The 15,040-nt window shown below is 47.6% G+C and overlaps 1 protein-coding gene across 1 annotated transcript in view; it reads right to left on the bottom strand.

Annotated features, from left to right (window-relative positions):
• Positions 1-12,623, bottom strand: part of FBXO32 (F-box protein 32) — a 34,739-nt gene extending 22,116 nt beyond the window's left edge. Inside the window, exons 1-4 of the mRNA XM_045805684.2 lie at positions 11,942-12,623; positions 5,964-6,076; positions 5,049-5,098; positions 3,772-3,864 (exon numbers count right to left, since the gene is read on the bottom strand). Of these exons, the coding sequence (XP_045661640.1) occupies positions 3,772-3,864; positions 5,049-5,098; positions 5,964-6,076; positions 11,942-12,057 (372 nt within the window). The 5' untranslated portion in view covers positions 12,058-12,623. The remainder of the gene's footprint in view (positions 1-3,771; positions 3,865-5,048; positions 5,099-5,963; positions 6,077-11,941) is intronic.
• Between the last annotated feature and the right edge of the window lie 2,417 nt (positions 12,624-15,040).

Here is a 15,040-nt window from a genome sequence, read left to right as displayed (position 1 = left end):
ACTTAAACTAAAACATGTTTTTGGAAAAGACTTTTAGGGGTGGTAGGAATGCAGTAACTTGCTGGAAACATTCAAATGATCTTAGGGTGGTAATGCAGAAAAAAAAAAAAGAATGTGCCTTGGTTTGGGTTGTGATGCTCTTTTTTGCTGCAGAGGACTAGAGAGTGGGGTTGCAAGCTTTTACTTGTCCTTTCTGATCTGCTAGCACGTATGGGTCAGTTCATTCCTATCAGGAAGTGGCACTCAAGGTTCTCCAGGACCTTGCTGGGCTGGAGGTGGCATCTACAGCCCATGGAGAGAGCTGGGAGGCCAGGTGAGAGGTCATCCCGGAATTAAAACATTAAAATCTTCTCCTGCCTGGGTGCCCCACTGTCTTGTTTAAAAACGCTATATGCAAAATATGGCATTTGGGCTCCCAGTTTTTTGAGCTGCTTCTCAAATCTGAAAACACAGGGATCCCCTGAAGGACAAATTTAAGTCACAATGTTTGAGGCACCACCTTCAACTAATTAAATTGGATGCTCTAGAGATGGGCTTCTGTAGACCAGCCAGCTTTGCAGGTGATTCCAATGTGCAGCCAGTTCGAATGAGAACCGGTGGGCCATAGCAGGCTCGCTTCAGAGAGCCGTGAGTCGGTGTGTGGTCTCTAAACCTTCCCCTGGTTTACTGGACACCCACTTTCCCCACTGGCCTCTCTGTGCCCTGGCTGAGTTAATCAGCACCCACCTCCTCGTGGTGACCAAGTGCCAAACCCACCGTCAGCCCAGCCCCTGGAATCCTCGCTAGCTCCCCAGGGGAATTTCCAAAATGTGTTGGCCTTGGGGCACGGCGTAAACCAATTTTTAAAACGACCTTTCATAAATGGGTAAGTCGTTGCTTCTCAAGATTTTAAATCCTCTTTAAAACCCATAGTTAAAAGTGTATGTAAGCCATCGGGGGTGTGTAGAGAAGGGGGTGGAGGCAGTGAGTAGCACCTGAAGCCTATTAAAATAAGGAACAAATGCTATATGAAAACCTTTCCAGTTGATAGTCAAAAGTTTTGATTCAAAGGGGCGCCTGGGTGGCACAGCGGTTGAGCGTCTGCCTTCAGCTCGGCGTGATCCCGGCGTTATGGGATCGAGCCCCACATCAGGCTCCTCCGCTATGAGCCTGCTTCTTCCTCTCCCACTCCCCCTGCTTGTGTTCCCTCTCTAGCTGGCTGTCTCTATCCTGTTGAATAAATAAATAAAATCTTAAAAAAAAAAAGTTTTGATTCAAAAAATTCCACAAAATTTTCATAGTTACTGATAAAAATTACAGAATTTTCAGATAGTGGTGTTAGCCATCTCTTTTATTCCCTCTGCACGGTCTGTTTCTGAAGAGGACAGCCAGCATGAACACATTTTTTAAAAATGTACTTGGCTTTAAAGAAATTAAACAACTTTTTTTTTTTTTTAAGGCTTTCAGAGCTGGTTCAGTCTTTCACTGGAACTAAGGAATTCCTGTAGTACTGTATTAGGAAACGATTAGGTGAAGTAGTCAGATGGGGAGGACATATTGGCAATGCTCTGCAAAGTTGGCTTAAGGATAAGAAGAATATATGAGATGTGCATAGAGTTCCTGAGAAGAAAACCCTCAAAATGCAGTGCCTATCATTAAAATGTTTTAAGCTCTTTATAAAAATAACATTATTTCTCAAATTATAGAGGACTCTAACAGTGAAGGGGAAAGAAAGATGGTTCTTTCCAAAATAGAAACATTTTTCCACTACCACTGAACCTGACAACTCTGAAAACATGTAGCAGTTTCTTGGACTTAAAGATATTTAAGGAAAAGTGCCCATAGTTTACAATTAGATACTAACAGATACAAGTTCTCTATGCTGGGTCTTTATCAAGTGGAAGATTCCCCCCCTCCCTTTTTTAAGAAGAAAAACACTGATCAACTGGCCTGAAAAGGCATATTAGGAGAGCATCAATAGTAATTTTGGTTAGTAGGTCATAAATATTGTAGCTGACTCTGAATAACAGATTCTGGTTTGCAGGGTATCTAGACAATACATTACTGAGTGGACAGCTACGCTGTGAGCTTGTTGTGAATCCTTATAGAAAGGCCAGCGGAGTCTTAGGGAGACTAGAATAGCCTCAGAGTAGGGGAGCTGCCACCTGACCTCAGGCCATTGTACTTTTCGACTCACTGTGGCAGTTGAGAGCACGGATGGACTCTAAGGCGGACCAGGTTTCAGATTTCGATTTTGTTGCTTATGTAGCTTTGGTGACCTTGGGCAGGTCATTTTACCTTGCTGTACTTCCATTTGTTTAAACAGATCATAAAAGTCCCCACACTTCATAGGATTAATGAAAGGATAAAGGTGAATGCATGTAATTACGCAAAAATAGATTTTGGGTATTGTGATCTTGTCCCTTTGCTTTATTTCTTGAGAAAGGAAAAACAGGTAGGAAGGAGAACCATCTAAAAATGGACCGTTTTGCTGATCAGTTTGTAATTAAGACTTCAGAACTGGGTGTCCTCCCCTGACACCTAGAACATGGAAACTATTCATATTCTTAGCAACAGAGTTTCCAGCTCTTGCTGGGCCTCTCTCCAAGCAGCCTGGGGCGGGTTGCAGGCCGCAGTGATCTCCCTGAAGTGGCAGAGTCACACTGAATGACACGAACATTTCATCAAGAAGGTCTCTCATGTTCATCCCTTTTGGATGGCAATAAGGGCTCAGCTGAGATCTGCTCATGTGGTCACAGGCTCAGCTCGGACCTTCTAACCTCCAAGGAGGCCTGGGTATCAGGTCAGTTGGGACGGCCAGGCCTGCATCTGCCCAGATGACAGGTGAATGATCCAGGACTCAAGGGGGCTTGAATGTCATCAGTCTGGCTGCACCGTGGCAATCATCTGACTCAGTGACCCAGCACGGAGCAGCACAAGAACCCGGGAAAAAGAAAATAAAAACCCAACCAACCAACACCCCTTGTGAGTAAATTCCCTCCTACTTCTGAGCCTAAAACCCACACAGCCACGACCTCCCCGATTGAACCACTGACAGAAATGTACGAGAGAGCTAAGAATGGGGGAAACAACAATAAACCAATTAAAAAGAATCACGGACTTGAGGGGCACAGTTAGACTCATTTGCTTTACTCCATTCATCATGAATATTTTGCTAAAGCTCCTTAAAAAATTTTTCGCCCCCAACATAGTGTTTCAAATGGAAAGCAAGCGGCCCAAACACGTAGTTTCAAGTCTTAATGAACGCGAGACCAAAGACTGATTAGGTCATCCCGTGGAAGGGAGTCATGGGCAAGAAGCACTGAGGTGCTCTGAACTTGTCTGGTTTTGTAGCCTAAACCACGACTGCCTTGGGGTCACTGAAAGTTCACTCAAGCAGGACAAGGAGGAGGACAGTGAGAACCCAAGGTACAGAAGGTTTTTAAAGCAAGCCATGTGTTTTTTGGCTTGCTTACTGCTGAATTCTCTCTTGCTAATGTTACTGCCAGAGCCCTTGCTGCCTGCAGTGTGCTCCCGTTTATCCGTGGAGGGGCTCCCATGAGGTACTATGGCCATTGCTGGCTGTCACAGCCAATCTCAGGGACATCCTAATGGGATCCATGTAAGGACTTGAAGTATATCTGGAGAGAAGGGAGTTGACAAGTCTGTTTTCTGCTTTCCTCAAAATTCCCAGGGTCCTAAGAAGTTATTTTGCGGGGAGGATAGGAAACTACCTCAAGACAACCTGAAAAAACAATTCAACCGAGACTCTGGTAACCTACAGAGACTTACCCGTACGACGTAGTTAAATCTTCTGGAATCCAGAATGGCAGTTGAGAAGTCCAGCCTGTTGAAAGCTTCCCCCAAAGTGCAATATCCATGGCGCTGAACATGAAAACAGGGGGTGCAGAGGTCACTCTCCAGAACAATCCCCCTGGACTCTACTGACAGGCTGGATGCCTGTCTCGGGTGACCTATGGCCACCTGTGGCTTTCCTGTGCCATGAGAAGCTCTTTCTGGGAACCCCCTGTGAGCCACAACGATGGGCAGTGTAGCCAGAGTCTGCTTTAGTCAGTGGCTCACGTGTTAAACACCCCTCTTCATGACTTGTACCATCTGAGCCCTTGCACAAACTCAAATGGGGAAATCATAAGTAGCTGCTTATCAAGAGAAGGTCAGGAGTTGGATGGATGACGGGTGACATGATGATAGCTGGTCACTGTAATGTCTCCTGGGAGGGGAATTACACTTCCTAGTGTCAGCTCTGCCTGCTACCTTGCCTTGTATCTTTAGTGCTTTTCTCATTGTGATCATCAGAAGCATTTTTAAGGCTTCAGGAGGAAGCAAAAAGTTTTGATCTTTCACCTGTGAACACACAAGGAACTGGGAGCAGAGAGCCCTGACTCCGTCCCAGCTCTGCTCCAAGTATCTGGGTGGTTGCGGGTATGCCCCCGACAGCCCCCCCCCCCCCACCCGGCAGGGCCTCAAACCACACAAGGATGTACATATTCACCAAGGCCCCTGACAGTGATAGAAATTCTATCATTCTGCCATACTGTGTTGTATCCTAGGTATCTGAGCAGAGGCCTGAGCAGAGAGAAAATGTACACGAAGGGGTCTTACAAAGTGCCACGCAAATATACTTATTACAGTGTCTTGTCCCCTGGGCAGGCGCTAAAACTTCCTCCATGTTTAGTGATTAGTCCTTCCAGGGCTAAAACTTAACAAAGTTAGAGCCTGAAGAGATCTCAGAAAAAAGAGATGCACGTTCTGGGGGAAAGGCCAGGGCTTTATAACAATACATTTGAGATGGGTATATTAATCTTTATAAAGCACTTTACATAATCTCACTGAATGACTGGGGAGTCCACCTAGCAACTTTTGCTTCTCACTCTCTCTGTAGCCCTAAACTCTGATGGTTGGGTGGGTGGCAGCCTGCTAGCCACCACCACTCACACCCAAAAAGACAGCCATGATTTGAAGTAAGGATCTTGCCCCGTTTCCCTCCCTACACTGTTGGGAGAGGCGTAAAGCTAAGCATATTCTTTAACAAACGCATGCACGCTCACCTCTTTAGTACTTCCTTTGTGAACATAGATCCATTTTTCTTGGTGGAAATCTACAGAAGCAAAAAAACTTAAAAAAATAAAAATAAAAACAAAACCCCCCACAGCTTTAAAATTTGCAACATGCCCCAAATTTTAAACTTGTTTCTTTTTCATGTATTTCAAAGCATCAAATGTTCTGACAAAAAAGACAAAGACTACTGACAACCTAAGAGATGTGAAGGCCTGATTTCTGCTGTGTATATATACTGGCCTTATAGCTCACTGGGTCTGAAGCACTCCACATCTTTGATCAGCAGATTTAGCAGACCAAAGCTCCAAATTGGGGACAAAAAAAAAAAAAAATCAAATACCCAAGTACAAGCGTGTTTTAAATGTCAAGCCTACAACCTATACAAGGCCATAAAAAGTAGAAATAAAGCAGATAACATGAAGAAATCATGTGGTACAGGTGGATTAAACTAAAGGTCTGTAATTCCCCCTTATTAATCGAACTTTATCCTCTTACATACAGCATCTAGAAATGTAATGGTATTTATTCAAGGAAAGAGAGAGAAACAAATCTATTTCCAAAGCCTCGAAGCCCAGTGCCAAATAGAAAGACATGCTGGAACTGATTCAGCTGACCATATCGCTGGATAATAACTAAATTAACCACGTCAGATGTAAGTGCCAAGCAGGAGAAAAACAACCCAACTACCAACTGACTTATAAACAAGACTATAAAGGACACATTAATCTTGCTTGTACAATGCACAGCCAGTTTCCTGAGTGCAAAGATCCCAGTAACCTCTGTCAATGACACAGTCAACATTAAAGTAGACATTCGGGGTCTGATTTTCTCTCCCCCCCCCCCCCAAGAACCCATCCTAACGATCTTCAAACAGCTTTCGTCCAAGTTCAAAACCAATGGCTTACACTGAGTTTTGGTTTTGCTATTCAGCATGTCCTTCTTTCTCTTCTTGGCGGCAACATCATAGTTCAGGCTGTTGAAAAGATTCTCCTTATTGTATACTTCCTTGTTGCAGTAACTAGGACAAACAGAAGAGGGGATGAGCCGTCACAGCCATACTTTAGTAAGAGCTGTTCCTATAAATAACTCACTGGGTTATAAAACACAAACATACATCTTCTCAAACAAAACAATAAACCCCCCTGAAAAGAAGTCTGTCCAGGCACAGACCTCCCTCTTTGGGGATGAAATATTCGCACATCTCTGTGGAAGGCGGGGATGGGGGCTTCTACTTCTTTTGAATTTCCAACAGTGCCTGCCATTGTGTTGGGACACACAGCCCTGCACCCTTTAACTAAGGGCAATGCCAGGCACTACAATCTTACTTTAAGCAAAAATGATGACTGCAGGGGGGAGGGAGAGGGAGGACTACTGGTATCACTGTAGTCCACAATGCCTTCATTTTGCCAAAGCATCCACCCTAAGCTGCTCTCTCAAAAAAACAGCTTTATGGAGATATAATTCACATACCATACAATTCACCTATTTAAATTGTAGTCAAGCTGCTTTTAACGAGCATGCTTCCATCATGCCTTTGAAACATGATCACATTTCCCAAATCGGACTTACACTCTCCATTTTTAGGAGATGTTTAGTGTACAATGCTAATTGTTTAGGTTTCAGGTAATGCCGTGACGAACACTAGGCATCATGCTGCAGGGTGAAGACCTCAGGTCCTAAATGAAACCAGCTGAATTCACAGTTCATAAATTTATAAGGGCTGAAAAGACAGAACTGCCCCAATCCCAGGTCACTGAAGGACACACAGGTTCAACTTGGGTCAGGTGCATATTTCCGTCAGGAGGCTGAGTTCTAGGCTATTACCCCATGTAACTTTACAGTGAATCTCTGAAGAGTTTCTGTAGAAGGGATGCCAGAGAAATATTGAGATGGAGTGAGTAGATTCCCCAAACCCCATGGGTATGGGTGCTCAAGGGAGGATTTATAATGCCCACCGGTAAAACATCAATTAGGGGCTTTTTCTTCTATCACCAATATACCAGAGCCCTTTGCTTTTCCTAGTTCCTCTGCTGAATTTAAAATGGGATTTGCTTTAGATCTTTTTCTGACATACATCTATTGGGTAAATGGAGGCACACCTATGCTTCTCCATTCCACGGACATTATGTAAACAGTAAGAGAAAAGACGGTTTAAAACAATTTCCAGTATCCTGTTGCTACAATCATCTCTCAAGAAGCACTTCAGTATCTTGCTACATAAATACTTACATGTGACATCACCAACAATATACTCCGTGTTTCTGGACCCATAGGGAGGAGCTTGATGGATAATCCTTTGTTAATCTACCCTAGGAAGGCCATGTTTAGTACCATATACTGAGTTTCCTAATATCTATAGCCTTCTTTTCATTCGGGGGAAACAGGATATTTTTAGGTTTCACAGAGATTACTGCAGAAATGCCTGCTCTTAGAGACAGTTTCTTTAGCAAGCCAAGGGTGAATGTTTGGGGCCAGACTGTGTCACACAGGAGTGGGTGCTTGTCTCCCTGCAGGACTAGACCATACAGAAACACTGAGCAGCCAGTTACCTGCTCCCAGCTCAGCAGGAAAAGAAGGCAGAACAAAGGGAGAGCTGACCTCTGGGTCCTTAGAGCCAACGAGAAATTTCAATCAAAGTTGAAGAGAAGGGAAAAAGAGGGATGGTCATTTGATCGGTCCATGATATACCAAAGCTGAGAACAGCTTTAGAAGGCAAAGTTAGAACCTTTTGTGTGTAAAAAAGCCACATGAAGGCTATTTATTTATTTATTTATTTATTTGACAGAGAGAGAGAGAGAGCCAGCGAGAGAGGGAACACAAGCAGGGGGAGTGGGAGAGGAAGAAGCAGGCTTCTAGCGGAGGAGCCTGATGTGGGGTTCGATCCCAGAGCACCGGGATCACACCCTGAGCCGAAGGCAGATGCTTAAGGACTGCGCCACCCAGGCGCCCCTGAAGCCTTATTTTTAAAACACAACACACTTATGCACCATGAACAAAAACCGAGAGGCTAAATTCCACCTGTAGAGAACCATAAGATGAAGCGGTCTTATTCTCTTAAATCACAAGTTTGAGATTTCGCAGAAAGTTTTTGGAGCCTGGGCCATAAACTGTGGCCATTCCCCAGAAATTTTAAATATTTATAGCGTATCTTACTCCCTTCTAATTGAGAATATTACTCAGAGGAATCTGAGCACCTGCCTTCCTTATATAAATGACAATAATCTGCTTTAAGCCCGAGTGACTCATTTCCAAAGTTAGTTTAGGAAGAATTTGACATCACTGATGGTGCTCTCCCACTGTCGAATGTAGAAAAGCTTCAACCAAAGACAAACCCTGCACTTTTCTCTTGGTTATTAGGTTTTGGACTCCAGAGGTAGGGCCTGGAAGGAAGGGCTAGGAGATTTTTTTGTGTTGCCTGCTTATAGGTTTTCTGTCAAGCAATAATTTGTTCAGTTAGAGGCTATTTTGAGAGTCCAATTATGTCCATTTCAAGGAAATGCAAAGCCAATGGAAAATTACAACTGAAAATTTTAACAAGAAAAGCCACCACCATTTAGGAACCATGACATTTAATTTTTTTTTTTAAAGCAAAACTATTTAAAGAGGCTATTTCATTAAATTCAACAATATAGCCACTAAAGTTGCTATTTTGTGGTCAGTTTTTACTAATCTTGATTTTTATAGGCACAGGCCTAGAATAAGAAAAAAAAAGACCTGTCCCAGCCCTATCCTATCAACACGCACATACCAAGATACTGAAAGACAACTTTAGAAAAGGTGGAAAGATTTCAAAATTAAGACCCTTTGAGCAGAGGAGATAAAAAGGGAGGGAAGGGGAAAAAAAGAGGCCTGTTTCTCATTTTGTTTGCATTAAGAGGCCATTTAAGAAAGCTCTGCTTGCCCCAAAGGGCTTCGTTGTAGATTAAGGCCAGTGAGATTTCTATGCTAATTTGCTGCCATACATACCCAAATGGTCAAACTCCCTTGGCTAGCTCCCAGATTGCTCTGGTAAAACAAACAGCCCAATGTTTATAGTAATATATGAAGTTCATAGACCAGTGGCTTCCTAGCACACAGTAAGCACTCATAAAAATCTGAACTATTATTTTTTTCTCCTGTACTACTCATCCAGGGTACCAAGGTAAACTTCCTGCTTCCTGGTTCAGCCTTAGCTGTACTGGAAAGCAACACTGGAGTTTTCAGCTGCAGGATGGTAGACTTGAATAGTGGCCTGAGGCTCAAGTCCCTGAGATTACTCATCCTGGGGCGGGGGTGAGGCAGGGGGGGGTTGTTGGTGAGAAGGGGCTCCTAGCTGGGGTGGTCTTAGTACCGTTCTGTTGGAGGGGGACGGGCTCGGAACACAGAGACAATGGCCAGCAGCGTCCAGAGAATGTGTGCCGTGCAGACATGCTGTGGTCAACACTAAACACAGGTTGGAACACACCAGACACCCTTCTTTCCTGACTCTCGTTCAGGCAGCTCACAGAATGGTACATGGAATTAGAGAAGTGTACCCTGCCCCTGTAGTCCTCTGTTTTATTACCCGTTCCTTCCTTTCCAAAGGGTCTGCCTTTTGTTTTCTCCTAACAGGAGAGGCATTCAGCTTCACCTGTGTAGGCAGGCATTCAGCCCAAACCTTACATCACAGAGAAACATCACCAAGGCTAAAAACAGTGGGGATATTTGAGACTACAAACCTGGGTCTCAGAAGGCCAACTGCATTTAAGAAGTTGGCAGACTTCTCATGCTAAGTAGGGAAGGGATTGTTTACAATTGGTGGGGGGAAAAAAAAAAACACTCCACAAACAAACAACCAGCTGCTTTGCTAGGAGCTACCAAATGATTCCGAAACTGACTCATCCAGGAGCCACAGGTGGTCCCTATATTGATGACAATTTGTGATTACTATGGCAGTGCCACAGCTCTGGCTCAGAAGGCAGGAAATGGAAGGAAAGAAAGGAGCCTCATTGAGGGGACAAAGGCGTGTGTAGCTACCCGATCCCAGCCTAGGTGAAACTTTTGTGGTAATTTAAAACCGTATTCAGGTCTCCCATATTATGGCGAGAGAGGCATCACTATTTGCTTCTAAAGGGGAGTGATACCAGCTTATCTCCTGGAGCAGAGACGGTGTGAATATTTATAGGAACCAGAGGCTATTTTGAATCCTCTCCTGCTGAGCCCAAAGGTCTGCATCCTACTGAAGAGCATCCTACAATTCTATTTGGGTGAGCCACTGCAACACCATTCAGCAGATCATTGCTGCCCCTCCCCAGGAAGAATCTAAACTGTTGTACAGAAATAAAGTACCAAGCTATCAGATCATCATTCCGTAGGAAGAAGAGGAAGGAAGGAACCTTCTAGTCTAGGGAGAATAATTTAGGCATAATTGGTAACTTACATCCCTAAAAGGGAAGAGTCTAGTGACAGCCGTTGGTCTTTTTTATTTTGCTATAAGTAAATCATCTGATTTTCCATAAATAAGATTTCTTATTTGCTCCCCAAACTCCACAGGAACTGCCTCAAAGTATCTTAAATGTAAGAGTTACATGTGCTCTCATCTCTCCTGAGAGACCCCAGGATCAAATGCTTTTTGGTGGTTTTTTCAGTGGAAGACTAAAGGAATATTAACGTTTTACAAATCACAAACAGCTGGGGGGGGGCTCTGGAGGTCAAGCTATCAAAATAACCATACTTTCTTGATAGTTTTCTTAAAATTGAGGGCGAGGGGCTCAGGAAAAAAAAAATCACTGGTAAATCTCAGCGGGAACCGGTCCAGTCACAGAACTCATCAGGGAAATCAATTTAAGGGCTCTGGTGCCAGTGGTTTCGACCAAAGGCTGCGAGAAAAGGCCCCCAAGGATGACTGGGCTGCACTGAGCCCCTCTGGACCGACGTTCATTGCCCTTCTCACCTGTGCCAAATGGCGGGGATCTGGAAGTCTACTGTTGAGATCCGGGACTGACAGATTCCAGACCACTTAACTTATTAGACAACACTCGTGTGTTATTAACCAAGCAGAGCACCCGATCGAACGGAGCTCGGATTTTCCACCAGGCTGACAGAGCTCAGGTGGGACCTCCCCTGAGCCAGGTGGGCTTTCTGCAGCTGATAGGCGTCCCTTGAAATTATTTCGGCCAGGAAACTGACCGAGCGAGCCACTGAGGAAACAGGTGCAAACGCTTCGTCCTTTCAAAAGCAGAAGGCTTGTGGGTTTCATTCCCGCCTCCCTCCCCTCCTCCGCAACTCTGCGGCGGCAAGTCTACCCCGGTTCCTCAAGTCCGCCCCGCAAGCGCCGGTGCCCCAGGGACCATATGGCCGCCCCTTCCCGGTTACTCATCCTTCCTGCCCACTCTGCGGCCGCCTGTGCGTGGGAAGAACCTGGAGGTGCTGGACCCATGTCCCATCGCGTCACCCGACTTGTGCCCACAGCGCCTGGGTTCTCCGAGGCCCCCCGCCCCAGTGGTGAAATGCGCGCAGCCCACTCGTCCGCGCCCCCGCACAGGCAAACTGCGCGACTCGTGTCCTTAAGGCAGGGGGTCCCCTTAAGTTTTGTCCTTAAGCTTGAACGTTTGCGGACAAGATCCGCGTTTGTCGTCAGATTCTCAGAGGGACCGGGGTTCTGTAAAGAGTTGTGCCCACTTGAAGACGCTGACCTTGAACAATAAGAGAAACCAAATTCCCCGAATCCCGTGCTCTGGCGACCTCTGCAGAAACCCGGTCAAATCCCTCCCTCCACCATTCCACCTTCCACCCCACCCCCTGGCCTGGGGCTCCCTCCTCACCCTGTTCCAGTCCTACCTGCCCCCGATTCACCCACCCCGTGCCCCCGAAACCAGTCCAGGTCTGTTTTGCGGGGCTGAAAGTTGGTGGCGGATCCACTCACCTGCTGAGGTCGCTTACGAAGCTGCCGCTCTTCTCATCCAGGAAGCGCTTCCAGCCATCGGCCGTCTTCACCCAGCTCTGCCCAGGGGACCGCCAGTCCTGCCCGAGGAATGGCATGGCACCGGGGGCGACGCGACGGGATCGACGGACTGATGGATCGGACCGCCTGGGCGGCCTCGGGGAAGTGCCGCCCCGGGCGGGTGCTCGGGCTGCAGGGGCCGGAGAGGGGACGCTGCAGGGAAGCGGCGTGGAGGGCCGAGTGCCGGTGCTCGCAGAGGGCGCGGCGCTGGGGAGGGTCGCAGGGCGCGCGGGGCTGGCCGGAGTGCTGCTCCGCGGTCGCCGCCGCAGTATTTATCCCGGGCCGCTGGCTCCAGCCCTTTGTTGCCGGAAGAGCCGCCTGCTCTTAGCCCGGCCCCCCCGCCAGAGCCCACGTGGCTTTGTTTATGGGCTCGGCTTGTTTTCCGAGGCGCCCGCGGCTCCCGCTCCTCTGGCTGTTGCACAACCACGCGCCGGTGGAAACTTGAAGCCGTGCTGCCAGGCCGGGGCTCCCGCCGCCCCTACGGCCCTGGCCCCCCAGCGCCCACTCCCCGCCCCCAGGGCGCAGCTACCGCCCCGGGGAGAGCAGGGCCGGGAGCTCGGGAAGCCGCGCCCCGTCCCGCGGCTCCCGGGCTGGTGAGGTGCAGGAAGGAGGCCCGAGCGGCGTCTGGGTCATTCCTGGGCGGGGGTGGGGAGGAGGGATACCCCCCTCCCAGCCCCGAGCTGTCACACCGAGTCCCGCAATCACAACAGCCCTTGGAGAACGGGGGGCGGGGAAGCACAGCGCCGCCCGGAGCAGGGCTGAGGGAGGAGGACCACGGCCTCCTGGCTTCTCTCCCCGCCTCAGCCCTGCTCTGGGGCGGAAGAGGGCCACCCCTGCGAGGCTGCGGTGGGGAGAGGAGGGCAGCCCCCACCCCACCCAGTCCCCGAACTGTCATTAACAGGTCCGCTGCCAGGCCCGAGTCCGAGGGTGGCAACGGAAGGAGAAGGACTGGGAGGACGGGCGGCATCTGATGCCCGCGGGGTGGGAGTGGAGAGCGGGGACAGCCCCCCACCCTACTCTCAGCGCCCTGAGCGCGCAGCGCCCACACCTGGGGCGCCGGGCCCGGCACAGAGCTGCCGCGAGCACGTTAGAGGTGCCCGAGCCTCGCTCCAGCGCCAGGGCTGGCTGGGCTTTAGTTTTGAGGAACCTCTGTACTCTCCCCTTCTTCCCGCCGTTCGGCATCCTCGGGGCTGTTAATTCCTCTCCGGGAAATACCAGGCCAGGAGTTTTGTGTTTTAGCTTTGGCTAGCGTTAAGGGAGAGCGATGCAGAATGCCCCTCCGCCCAACCGACCCGGACTAGAGGAAGTGCGGCCAGCAGGCCCTGCCTCGGCGCAGGTGCCTAGACCCTCACAGACTAGCTCCTTAAGCTAATCCTCTTAAACTGGTGCTAGAGGCCAGTGCGGGAGCCGCACAGCTTTCCAGATGCGGGCACAGAAGGCCCCAGAGAAGAGTTAAGCCAGTGATTTACCCAGGATGGCAAGGCTAGCTTCTTCACAGTCCTTAGTTCAATCTGAAATTACCCTGTTGGTTTTACTTTTGGATTGTTTGTAACAATCCATCTCTCTTTGCTGAATGTAAACCCTTTGAGAGCTGGTCGGTCTTGTGCAAGGGGCATCCCAGCACCTCGCCAGGCCAAAAGAACACCTTCGATCACTGTTTGTTGTGTGAGTAGGTGAATGGGAGGCAGTGGGAGGCTGCTGGCATCAAGGTAGCTTCTTGCCCTTCCTGACTTCTAGGTGGGATGCTTCACTGTCTGATCTATTGGGCGATCAGACTGCACGAAGCAGTCGCTGCAAAATTGCTTGCTCAAGAATTAGTTTCAGACTCGATGCCTCCACATTCCTTCCTCTGCAGCCATCTGCAAGGGTCTTCTGTTCCACAGACGCTGTAATATTTAAGACTTAGAGTAGGGCAAAATAATTGCGTGTGCCTTGGGAGGGTGCATGTTAGAGGGGGAAGGATATGTTTTTAATAAAGTCTGTTTTCAAGTAGCCCGAGTTTTCTGATTCAGGTTTCCCACCATAAATAATTTATTAGTGTGGTAACAGTAAAAATAGCTTATAAAAACACTGCAGAAGGTCTAAAACAAATGATAAACACTATGATCATGCTAACAGATGGGACGATGTTGGGTCTGGCCTTTGTTGGAGAGAATTGATATCTGCAAGGGAACATAATTAAGGGATGTGACTATTACAGATGCTTGTTAGTTACATGTCCGTAAGCTACATCTCTCTAGAAACCACAGAAGGCAGGAGATTTGAATTCTAATTCTGTTAGCGCATCATGCTGCTGTCTGACCTGGATGAATGACTTAAATTCTAGAGGCTCAGTTTTTTGAGCTATCAAGGGGAAAAAATAGAGCCTCTAAAGCTTCCCTTTCAGGATTAGAGAGTGTTGTAAATGGGATTATTGGTACTAGTTCTTTCCTCCTCCTCACATGACCCATGGCCTCCTAGTGATATGTACTTCTCTGATTTTTTTTTAAGATTATTTATTTATTTGAGAAAGAGTGAGCACACAGGGAGGAGCAGAGAGGGAGGAAGCAGACTCCCCTACTGAGCAGGGAGCCCAACATAGGGCTTCATCCCAGGACCCCAGGATCATGACCTGAGCTGAAGGCAGATGCTTAACCCACTGAGCCCTCTAGCCACCCCTATATATACTTCTTTGATTCTAGACATTGGACTTGGCCATGCGACTTGCTTTGGTCAGTAGGGTGCTGGTGGATGTCATATGAGCAGAAGATATGGTGTGTGTGCTTGTCTGGATGGTCTTGCCCTCTTGTGTTTCTGTGAATGCAATGACAGGAATATACCCTGGGTAGCCACTGCTCCAAACTTGGTCCTGGGATAGGACATGTGGAGCAGACACCCCAGTTGCCCCACAGATATAGTAGCAAGAAATCAGTGTTTATTGTTGAATGCCACTAAGACTATAGTGATCTTTTGTTACACAGCCAGCAGCTACAAAGAGTTGAGCGGCTGAAAGTTTGTCAATTTTCACTTCCAAAATTCAAG

Source organism: Ursus americanus, chromosome 9 (assembly GCF_024610735.1).
Source record: "Ursus americanus isolate L20-20 chromosome 9, mUrsAme1.1.p, whole genome shotgun sequence".
In the NCBI taxonomy this organism is placed as follows: Eukaryota; Metazoa; Chordata; class Mammalia; order Carnivora; family Ursidae; genus Ursus; species Ursus americanus.
This window is presented reverse-complemented; position numbering and strand designations above follow the sequence as displayed.